Source organism: Ictalurus punctatus, chromosome 7 (genome assembly GCF_001660625.3).
Source record: "Ictalurus punctatus breed USDA103 chromosome 7, Coco_2.0, whole genome shotgun sequence".
Taxonomy (NCBI): domain Eukaryota; kingdom Metazoa; phylum Chordata; class Actinopteri; order Siluriformes; family Ictaluridae; genus Ictalurus; species Ictalurus punctatus.
The window spans coordinates 11909709-11922381 of NC_030422.2; the positions used below are offsets into that span (position 1 = coordinate 11909709).

The 12673-nt window shown below is 36.6% G+C and overlaps 2 protein-coding genes across 3 annotated transcripts in view; both read right to left on the reverse strand.

Annotated features, from left to right (window-relative positions):
• pde4bb (phosphodiesterase 4B, cAMP-specific b) overlaps window positions 1-420 on the reverse strand; it is a 33987-nt gene extending 33567 nt beyond the window's left edge. For both annotated transcript variants that reach the window (XM_017471578.3, XM_047156713.2), the window contains exon 1: window positions 180-420. The gene's annotated coding sequence lies outside the window, so the exon portion shown is untranslated. The remainder of the gene's footprint in view (window positions 1-179) is intronic.
• Window positions 421-7377: 6957 nt separating this feature from the next.
• Window positions 7378-12030, reverse strand: leprot (leptin receptor overlapping transcript). The gene is given in 4 exon segments (NM_001200812.2): window positions 7378-8032; window positions 11032-11218; window positions 11311-11386; window positions 11975-12030. Coding segments are annotated over 4 exon segments (396 nt in total). The 5' UTR covers window positions 11991-12030; the 3' UTR covers window positions 7378-7915.
• Window positions 12031-12673: the final 643 nt, after the last annotated feature.

The window sequence follows — 12673 nt, forward strand, 5'->3', positions numbered from 1 at the left end:
CAGTGTTGCGTTCGCGTTTAACGCTACAGCCTTTACACCCGAGCAGCAGTTTATTCTCCGGTTAAATCCACAGGAAGACGTGTCGGTATTTAACCGTGACAGAAACAAAGCCTCGTTTCTCGTCTTCACTTCATTTGTACGCACATCCCCTGTTCCTCCACGCGCACAGCTCTGCTTACCTCATTCCTTATTCACTCCGTCCGCTGAAACAGCCGCGCAGAAGAGGTGGAAATGGAGGGATGACATGAAAGAGTGCCGTTTCTAAATCTCACGTCCCAATGAAAACTGCGGTGGGGATCCGATGAATGTGAGCATTCTCTCGCTCTCTCTCTCGCCCTCTCTCTCTCTCTCTCTACCTCCCTTCACTCTCTCTTTCTCCCCCTGCTTTCTCTCTCTCTCTCTCTCTCTCTCTCTCTCTACCTCCCTGTCTCCCTTCGCGCTCTCTCTCTCTCTCCCTTCGTGTTCTCTCTCCCTCCCTTCCTCTCTCTCTTCGCGCTCTCTCTCTCTCAACCTTCGCGCTCTCTCTCCGTCCCTCTCTCCCTCCCTTCACTCTCTCTCTATCTCTCCCTTCGTGTTCTCTCTCCCTCCCTTCCTCTCTCTTCGCTCTCTCTCTCAACCTTCTCTCTCCCTTCGCTCTCTCTCCCTCTCTCCCTCGTTTCACTCTCTCTCTTTCTCCCCCTGCTCTCTCTCTCTCCCCCTGCTCTCTCTCTCTCTCTCTCTCTCTCTCTCTCTCTCTCTCTCTCTCTCTCTAAATTCAGTTCAATACAGAGTACTTTATTGTCGTGATTGTTTACATATAATATTGCCAAAGCATCGATATAGAAAAGAAAGGAGAATTTAAAAAACACACAATAATAATAATGGAATAGAATAAAATAAAAAGAATATGAATAATAATAATTACAAAAATAAGTAAATAAAGAATATAAATTAAAATGAAAAATAAAGTGACAAAATGCAAGGTGCCAGTGTCTCTCTCTCTTTCACTCTCTCTCTCCTCGGTCAGTTTCTGGATCATCGCGAGTCGCATTGAATCCTCAACGTTTCGGTCGTTTTTTATATATATTTTTACATTCATCTTTTTTAAACTGAACGACTCTTTAAACTAAGTCACCCGGGTGAATCGGTTCACAACAATGAATCACGAATTGAATGTTTGGTCTAGTTCATGTGTTAATAAAACAAACAAGCAGATTCTTGAGAACGATTCAAGTTACTCATGTAATTAATATTTGGTTGAATTTAAAATCAATTCTATATCATTATGATAGTTTTTGGGGTGGGTTTCACTTACATGATCATGTTAAATGACATTTAACTTTAAAAGTAAATTAACATGTTAGATTTCAAATGAAAAATGAAAATTTGAATCAATTCTTGCGAGAGAAAAAAAAATCAAGTTATTTTGTTTAAACACAAAAGCAAGGGTTTTAGGTTTTAGGATTACCTCACAAAGTCCAACTCACTTCAAATGAATGTGTATGAAAGAACCGAATCAGTACAGAGACTCACTACTGCTCACTTGCCATGTCACCGATATGAACCTGTTCAGGGTTGACAGATTGCATGGGTTTCGTTTTTATCACACCAATTATTGATAAATCGATATTTTGAGCACAGCCCTTCTGACAGTGTTGGAAGTTGGCACCCGAGGGATGTTAGTCAATAAGTACACAGTGCCTAGTGTATACACAGTGCCCTCCACTAATATTCACACCCTTGGTAAATATGAGCTGTGAAGGCTGTGGAAAATTGTCTTTATTGTTGAACCTTTTGATCTTTTGTTAAAAAAAATCACAAAAATACTGTGCTCTCATGGATATCAAACAACTGCAAACACAACACAGTTTTATCAAAAAAAAACATATCTTTGTTAAATATAGGTGTGCAACGATTATTGGCACCCTTTTAGTCAATACTTTGTGCTAACTCCCTTTGCCAAGATAACAGCTCTGAGGCTTCTCCTATAATGCCTGATGAGGTTGGAGAATACATGACGAGGGATCTGAGATCATTCCTGAGGTCCACGCTGGTAGACTCTCCTCTTCAGTTCACTCCACAGGTTTTCTATGGGGTTCAAGTACAGGGAGCTGGGATAGCCATGGCAGGACCATAATTTTGTGGTTAGTAAACCATTTTTTTTGTAGATCTTGATGTATGTTTTGGATCATTGTCCTGCTGGAAGATCCAACCATAGCCCAATTGAAGCTTTCTGGTAGAGTCAGTCAGGTTTTATATCTGTATCCTAACAATTTAATATCTGTATCCTAACAAAATGTCCAGGTCCTCTGGCAGAAAAACTGTCCCAAATCATTAAAGCGTCACCCCCATATTTAACCGTGGGCATGAGGTACTTTTCCATATGGCTACCCCTCTGTGTGCGCCAACACCACCTCTGGTGTTTATTGCCAAAAAGCTCTATTTTGGTTTCATCTGACCATAGAACCCGATCCCATTTGAAGTTCGAGTAGTGTCTGGCAAAGTAAAGACGCTCGAATTTGTTTTTGGATGAGAGTAGAGGCTTTTTTTTCCCTTGAATCCCTTCCAAACAACCTCCTGCATGTTCTCTCAGGTTTGGCCGTACATCAGTGAGAACAGGCTTGAGTGAGCGAGGAATATTTGAACAAGGCGGATAAAGCCAGAGCGTCCCGGCGGCCCGCGTTCAAGGCCGATCTTACTGTCAGAAAAATGCAAGTCTGTTTCCAGGCAACACTCATCCTGTGCTTCTGTCCACTGGAGGCTCCTTTCACTCGACCTGTCAATCGAATGCTCAAACGCTTGCATCTCTACATTGAATTATGAATGATTAATTCACAGAGCTCTTCCCGAGCCAGAGATCTTCAGCATGTTCAAATTTCAAGATAAATTCCACACAACACACTTCAGAGCCACTCATGTCCTTGTCCAACCGATAGACTCGTGCTCTTGATGAGTACAAACACACCTCCTGCACGGAGCTTCACGCACTTATATTATGAGCTGAATTAGCAGTAATGTTGGCTAACATACAAGTATCTCTGAGATAACTATTTTTATCCTTACTAAGAGAACTCATCATGACATCGACACTTACTTTTCTTTGTCATCTCTTTTGCTTAGTGAGTTATTTTTTTACACAAGTAAAATTCTAGAATTTGGCAGCGAGCTAGGCATCTAACAATACAGTAAACTTTACAGCTGTGACCTCTGACCTTTTCTTTACTAGCTAAAGTTAGCACAGCATCTATAATTACAATGAACCTTTACGTTCAGAAACAAGCTGGCTAATGTCAAGTAAAATATTTAATTCTGTACGTAAAACCAGTAGCAAGGTTCATTAATGGTTTTGTTACTGTTAGATTCACTATTATAGTGTACTTCAAACCAGACATTCACTCAAAAAAATTTAATCAAAAAAGATTAACTATTTAATTATGTAATTAATACACAATCAAAGCATCCAAGTTCACTAGGAAGCTAATATTGAGTGATGTTATAGAGAAGCTAAACAAGCCAGCTAGCTAAATTATTTTATGGTGTAATTAAAACTAGCAGGTAAACTTGCTAACAAGCTTTGTTAAGTGAACAATATTGTTTAGTAAAAAAAAAAACAAAAAACAGTAGTTGCTAGCAGGTTAGCTAACATTAGGTAAACTGTTTTATGGTATAATTTAAACCAGAATTACATTTTTGGATGATGAATTTTATTGTTTAGTTAAAAACCAGTAACTAAAATTAACTAGCCAGAATTTAATGACATAATAAAAGCATTAGGATGAGTTGATTAGCCAGCTCGCTAATGCTAGGTAAAGTATTTTACTGCGTAATTGAAGTCAGCAGGTATGAGGACCAGGCACATCTTCTGAACGTCTCAGTGCCATCCATCTCCTCTTTATGTTCCCTGCACTTTGTTCTGCTTAACAACAGGAAGCCTCCCTCAGGATGGAGGTCGTTAGCGACACACCAGCGGCACTCGACCCACAGGAGGCACAGAGACCACAAAACACTGTCGTGTCACGTCTGCTCTTTCAGTTCCATAAACTGAGCATGAAATATCTCCGTCTGCACGTGCTCTCTGGTGGCCCAGAACAGTGGAAAGCATAATTCCTCAAAGCGTGTTGCTGTGTTAATTAAAGTGTATTAACAGCGTGGCTCTCAGTTCAAATGTGGCATTAATGCTGCTGTGAAAACAATGGTGTTATAGCAACACCGAGTTCTGCTGCTAGCGTTCCTGTCTCTCATCCGTAACTGCACAAATTACTGCAGTCTTATTAGCAAGTATGGCATTAGCATTGTCACACAACAGAGAGTGTTTCTGCCTGAATTTGAATAATTTTGGGTTCACACATTTAAAATTAATTCATAGCATGAAGGTACACTGTCATTTGAAATTGATTCTTAGAGTAAAGGTGCACTGTATCTGAGTCATTTGAAATTGATTCAATTTGTAGCATATATCAGAGTAATTTGAAATTGATTCTTAGAGTAAAGATACACTGTATCTGAGTCATTTGAAATCGTTTGAATTTGACTCGTTTGAATTTGATTTGTAAACTGTACTAGAGTCATTTGAATTTGATTTATATTATGAATCATTTCATTCATGGTAATGAGTTGGGAACATTAAATGAGCAGTAATGGCCTCATTTATTAGAGAGAAGGAAGCAGAACAATTGGAATGTTCCACTTTTTCAATGCACTGCCATATTATCTAGTCACACACACACACACACACACACACACACACACACACACAGCCATCAACGACAAACATCCCAATTAGCATTGATTATAGTTCACCTAAATCACGCCTAACATCCTGCACTTTCCACAGGGACATCAGACACAGCTGAGGTGTGTGTGTGTGTCTGTATGGAGGACATTACTCACATTGACAGTATGTATAAATAAAATGGAACAGAGCTCTTAATATAAATGGAAAGAGCTGGATAATATCAAAAAGAGGAGTTTAAACAGATATTGCAGGTGTGTGTGTTTGTGTGTCTGTGTGTTTAAAGATATAACTGCAATGTTAAAAGTGATGTCAGGAATGTAATTATGGATTAAAGCCACTAGATATAAGAATGATTTTCTTTCTTCCTATTTTGCTCTTTCGTCTCTCTTTTGCTTCTTAATTAATCATCCCTTGTTTTTTCTTTTCCTTACCTTCTTCCCTTTTGCTATTCTTTTTATCTCTTCCTTTTTTGCTTCCTACCCTTTTCCTTCCATCTTTCTTTTCCTTCTCTTTCACTTTCCTTTCTTTTACTTTATTTCTTTCTTGTTTTCTATCATGAGATTGCACACAGTTCTTTAAAGGATTCTTTGGTATAGTTAATGCTTCTTATCCTCCTAAAAGGGATGTAGGTTGGAAGCCTCGCTATCAGGGAAACGCTTGTACTTTCCTAAATTCCCCCAAAGAGGGACAACTGGAGAACCCTTAACTGTTCTAGACATGTCCTTTTTTTGCACAGAGTGTGTTATAAATGTGTTTCTCTCTGCAGGAGATTTCCATATCATCCTTCAGATTGTTCAGACGCTGATGTTTTTCAAATGTGCAGATCCAAATGAAGGTATAAAAGGCTGGAGAACAACAAACAACAGTAGGACGAAAGTGTGTGTGTGTGTGTTTGTGTGTGGGTGGCACAGGAGCAGGTTTTATGTTTCATGCTGCAGCTTTTTTTAGCTCAGAAATAGATGTCCTCTGATGTGGGTAGAGAATTTAAGGTGAAAGAAAAACTTTTCTCACAGAAACATGTCAAACTTAAAGCAGTAGAACCGGATGGGAAAATACAAAGTCTTTATACTTTTTTTTTTTTTTTACACTTTAATTCATGTAGTATGAGTTTTTAATGTTCCACTGCTCATTATTATTATTATTATTATTATTATGAATGAACACAACAGCAAAAGAAAGCCCAAACATCAAAATACAAGTGCTTTATTGCTTAATTGCGCGCGTACACAAACACACACACACACGTAGAAAATGAGAAAATAATAATAATTACACTGTGATTAACCTGTTACAATACCAAACCTAGCGTTGAATGTGACGTTTTTACACATTACGATAAAAGAGATATATTCATGTAGTATTTCACACACTGCAGAGACGAGTCTTCGTATAGTTGATATATTCATATTTATATTTAGATACACATACAGGAATTGTGTAAACTGTGGGTAAAAACAAAACTGCAAATATATATATATATATATATATATATATATATATATATATGCTGTGAAAACCAACACCCATGATATTTTAATAAACGTATAAATTGCTATGGCTTTCCCTCCAATACTCTTCCTCTGTTTACATTATATTAAATACGCTTAATGATGATGATGGTGATGGAGGAAGGCTTGAGCTTTGGTAGTTTTTATGTAAATAAAGGATGTTAAGGCCTTAAGGTTAGGTTAAAGAAACTGAATGTAAAATAAAATCGGTTTATATTAGCAAAGTGGACGGGTTATAATTTACGATATTTCACTTGTCTGTGGTGAATTCATTCCAATGAATCAATTATCATATGAGTGATACAGTGTACATGAATCAAATGCAAATGATTCTGATACTGTGTACATGAATCAAATGCAAATGATTTGGATACAGTGTACATGAATCAAATGAAAATGATTCTAATACTTTGAACATAAAATCAAACGCAAATGATTCTGATACTGTGTATATGAATCAAATGCAAATGATTCTGTTACTGTGTAAAAGAATCAAATGCAGATGAGTCCGACAGAAATGAGCCTTTACTTTCTGAATCAAATTTTAAATTTCATTGATACAGCATGCATGAATCAATGATTTTTTACTCTATGATTCAAATTTAAATGACTCTGAAACTGTCTGCATGCTTCCTTTGAGATTGGTTCATTCGTTTAAAAATAGGTATGCCATATGAGAGTCATTTAAGATTCATTCATTAAAGGTGAACTATAATTGTGATGAAGAATCATTTACAGAGTTATTTCAATTAAATTCACGTACATAAATCATTTAAATATGATGTATTGGTTTATTAAAGGCTCATTTCTATGAGTCATTTGAATTTGATTCATGGTCACGAGTTGTAGCATGAATAAATGCACATATTTTTGTAGAGTCAAAGATGAATGATGAAAGATGAATAGATGCGAGTTGCACAGAAATCCGGAATAGCAGCCCGAAGCTAACCAGAGACGGCTCATTTATCTTTACATTCACTCAGAACGAGGAACATTAACCAGAAGCCAGAGTTGTGTGTCATGGCAAGAAAGTATGAATGGAATAATAATAATAAGCCTAAATGAGAAGCTTTGTTAAGCCAACATGTCTGAATTATAGATTATAAAAGAGTTCTTTATGGCTAAAGGGCAGTGAGGGGTCCAGATTTTTTTTCCTTTTGACATATTGATATGACAGAAGCTTTGTCTCGACACAGAGATCCTTTATGCTTTACGTCAGCAAGTGTTTTTAAAGAAAATTTTTGTATTTAAATGTACCCACATTTGTGTAACTTTTTTGGGGATTTATCTGGAATGTTCTAGCTGTTTTAACTATTTTAATTCAGTAAACATGTGATTATAGTTATTAAAAAAAGTAAAAGAACACAAATATTAAAGCAATGATTTGAAAATAAGAGTTGATTATGAATCTAGTGTGAAATCTTATGTGAAGTGTCCTACATTAACCCGGCCAGAAATTAATGTCAGTTATAGTAAGAAGTGTGATGATTTAAATCGAGACTCAGAAACACACAAGGGACACTGAAGTTCTTTCATTCTTTCCCCATCACTCTCCCTCCCTCAACAACACTTCCATTAACATTACTAGTGAAGCTTGGCCTTAACATTCCCATATTTCACCCACTTCCCTCTCCTCTACAAAAGCAAATATTTGATTTCCTCTCAACCTGGCAACCCCTCCTTGGCCACGGCTTTACCACTGCTCCCAGCTGAAGTCGTCACCGCCGCCAAACACCAGGAAGAAACCGAGGATGGTGATGAAGATGACACCGTTTCCCGCCATCACCAGGCCACAGGCTCCCCATTTGATCTGTTCAAGAACAGGAGGTGAGTAAGTGAGTTACTTCTGGGAATGAGTTATCTGAAGTGTCATGAATCACACAGTGTGTTGTATATGAAACACACAGCACGTTGTATATGAAACACACAGCACATGGCACTCATAAAAAGAGACTGGTGAGAAAGATCCTCTGGACTCTGGTGGGAGTCATTTAAAGAACAATTTATAATTTGTTTCATGTCGTTGATTCATGCTTATTTATACGAGTCCGAATTTGATTCACACAGAGTATGCTGTATCAGTGTTACTATGGTTCAATAAAATTTGATTAATCATGCTTCACTTTAATGTATTAATCATTTCAATTTAATTCACTGAGCAACATTATACGCTACTTGAATAATTTGAATCTGAACCTAGATCGGAGTCATCCGAAGATGGTTCTAAGTGTTAAACTACAATGTATCGGAGTCATTTACCTATGATTCCTAGTGTTACCTTATAATGCATTTGAGTCATTCGATTATGATTCCTAGTGTTACGTAGGGATGCACGATTATGGCCAAAATGATAATCCTGATTATTTTTGATCAATATTGAGATCTCGATTATTTATCATGATTATTCATTGATTTTAGTGACAACATATTTTTATTGCACTTTCACATTTAAATAAACAAACCACTGCTTTCATCTCCATGTTGAGTTACACTCCTGCTAATGTACAAATCTTTGCATCAAATTCGACTGATCCTTAAAGTGCATCATTTCGTAGAAGCAAAACATAAATAAAATAGTACCCAAAATATAGGATAAGTAAAAATAAAAATGCCATCAACCAAATGAAAATATGATATCAAATATAACAATATGCAACCAAATGAAAACAATTTAGGCGAATGCAGAAAAGACAATAACAGTGTTTACAGGAGGAGAGACGCAAGACAATTTCTTTAATAATTACAATAATTTATTATTGTAATTGAGGGGTTTAAAAATTATATATATATATATATATATATATATATATATATATATATATATATATATATATATATATATATATATATATATATATTTTTTTTTTTTCGACAAGTAGGCATGAGAAAACTTGAGCTGGTCAATTATGACAGAATTTAGGAACATAGTGTGAGCCATGACTAATTAATTTACCTTCTGGTAAACTAAATATAATATTTTCAGTTAATTTTACAGACTGTATGCAAAAAACAACCGTTAACTTGTTCCACCTTGTAAACAAATACAAAAAACATCAATGTTCATTGTTTGAAGTCAGCTCCTCTTAAATATATTTAAAGCTACACTATTAGACATTTTCCACTGTCATGGTTCTGGGCTGGAGTCAGTTCTCGAGCCGCTCTGTGTATATTGTGTACATATCTGAATAATCTCATATAGGATGTGATTGGGGGAGTTCATTTACCCGTCAGATGCAAAGCGCTTTAGTTTAATGGTGTTCATTACTGATGCTCCGACCAGGATTTTTACGACCGAAACCGATCCTGATACCAATCTTTTTTTGTTTAAGCTTTAATCAGGAGGCCCGTCATAAACAGTTAAATGTAAGCTCTCTACTCATGGTCACTGTTAATTGAATTAAAATAATAGCAATGAGAAATACTGTTGCGTAATTGATAAATAACCAAGCATAAAATATTTATTTTTAAATATCTTAAACAATAGTCCTAATTAAAATTAGATTAACACAAACATGATCCATATTAGGAAAAAGGCTAATAGCTTTCTAAGGAGATAGTGAACTTATCTTAATGTCAATTTGATATTAAATGCAACCCACAGTAATTAAACATTATTTCATTTCTCATTTTATTTATATTTTATGAAGTTATTATAATATCTATTTTTTATATTAATGATTGATTTATAACTTAGCACATTTTCTGTCTTTAAATTTTATTAGTTTTCTGTTTGTTTGTTTATCAGTTGTTCCTTTTAGATCAGTTTCCCAGTACGTCTGCTAATAATATTTTTTGGGGGGTCTTAAATCAAAACATGGAAACTGGAATTGACTTTTCTGATGATATCAGGCAACCTTAAGTTTAAATGACGTGACTACGCTATGTATTTGAGTTAGTGAAGAGCATGAAGAAGAGCAGCTGCGTACTCCTTCTGAACAGTTGCTAATCTTGATTATTAAATAATTAATCACCAATCATAAAGAAGTTTGAATTAAACCCACCTTGTAGCATAGCATTATTATTAATTTACTCCGCCCGTTGCCGCTATGTCTACAAGAGCAGGTGAAAGTTCAGGTCATTTTGCCGTATCAATAAAAGATGGCAGTTTGTGAGATTGGGAAGTTGAGAGAAGCAGATGATGTTCAGTGTTACTCTTGACATCATAATGGCTTCTCTGCAGTATTTCCACACTTGTTCAGTTGACTGAGGTGATGAAAAGCAGTGTGAAAGTAACTGTTGTGCGATGTAGATGCATTTTGGGCTTAGTAGTTTTTATTCTGATTGTATTATACAACTCCAAACAGGGCACTCGCACCCATGCAAATAAATATTTATTCACAGTACCTGCGCCACTCTATGGTGATTGGCTGCAAATTTAGGAAGCGCTTGATTTGATCTGTAGTGGAGTTTTCATTGAGCGGAGGACAAACTTTAAACGGCAATATCACAGTCGATCATGTTCATTTAATCGTGGGCAGTCAAAATCATAATCGCGATCGATATTTGATTAATTGTGCAGCCCTAGTGTTACCTTATAATGCATTTGAGTCATTTGAACATGATTCCTAGAGTTAAGTTATAATGTATCAGATCCATTTGAATATGATTCCTAGTGTTACATTATAATGTATGAGTCATTTGAATATGATTCCTAGAGTTACATTATAATGCATCAGAGTCATTTGCATATGATTCCTAGAGTTATGTTATAATGTACTGGAGTCATTTGTAACCTTAAAAATAATAAGCATGGAGGAATTACCTACAGAGACGTATAAATGTACAAAATGTATAAAACCCTCCTCTTACCAATTCTACGCGTGCCAGTACGATAGGCAGCCCGAAAGCTGAGATCACAATCCCCGTGGTGAGGAAGTGTGAGAGTTCCCTGCATGTATTGCTTGAGGAATCAGTGTCATCTCCAAGCCTGGTGGAGATGAAGTACGGCAACGGCGAGATCACATAGAAGATCACCACTAACAGAGGCCAATAGACTCTATAAAGTCCAAACACACAAAAACACACAGTCAAAAATAAAGTCACATCTTCTGGAACAACGTGAAAACAGACAGACTGTAGATGACGTACCCAAACTGCTCCAACGCACAGCCGAGAAACAGAAAGGTCAGCCCAAGGGCACCGCTGAAGGACAAACTAACCAGAGCTAAAACAGGAAATGTATCATTGTTAATATATAAACATATAATATTATGACATTTGATGGATAAATGTGTGAAGTGTTGGACTTCAGTCTAAACTCGTCTTTCTACTGCCCCCTACAGCTCACAGCTTGATAAGGCACATCAAAATAACTTTGAAACTTTTAACGTCACCAAAACTAACTAACTAAAAATGTTCTGCAAATTTCCCCCTGGTCTTTGAAGTGCTAATTAAATGATTAGTTCAAATAAAGTGTTAATTATTTAAACGTATTACCAGCTGGATTGCTACCTCTGGTCACCTAAAAAAAACCATATTTCACTCAATTCCCGTCAAGACACTTATAATCTCCACTATATCTCTGTATTTACTACCAAAATACTCTGTAATAACTTTATACATTTCTACAGAAATGGAGGAATAAACAGTAATCACTCACACACACTCACACACACACACACACACACACACACACACACACAAGACAAACGCGTCGCTCTGAGAGTTTCATAAACCTAGTTACTTAAAGTCTCAGTATGTCATTCGTGCTAAAAAAATAGATATATAGTGAATAATCTGGATTTCATATCACCTTTAATCCCCGCCATGTCACACAATTTCTTTCGTTTTTGTTTCTTTGTGTTAAATGTTCATGGCCCAGAGCTTCCTGTTTCCTCCTGGAGCGAGTCTTAAAGGGGCCGCGACTCATTTTAATCCTTAAAGAAAGAAAGGGAAAAAATCATTCTTACAAAGTTTCAGTGTTGAGCTGGATTTGTGCAGCTAATGTTTTAAATGTTTTATTCAATGTTATATATTATATTAGTTTATTATAATTATGATTTATTATGGACTGACACTGAGACAGACAGACAGACAGTTGGATAGTGAAACAGACAGTGAGACAGACAGACAGTCAAATAGTGAGGCAGACAGACAGACAGTGAGACAGTGAAACAGTGAGACAGATGGTAAAACAGACAGTGAGACAAAGAGTGAAACAGTGAAAGACAGTGAGACAGACAGACAGTGAGACAGCTTGAGTCAGACAGTGAAACAGACAGTGAGACAGACAGACAGACATTGAGACAGACAGACAGTGAGACAGACAGTGAGGCAGACAGTGAGGCAGACAGATAGACAGTGAAACAGAGAGTGAGGCAGACAGTGAGGCAGACAGTGAAACAGACAGTGAGACAGACAGATAGACAGTATGACAGACAGGCAGACAGTGAGACAGACAGACAGACAGACAGTTTGACAGACAGGCAGACAGTTAGACAGACAGAAAGTC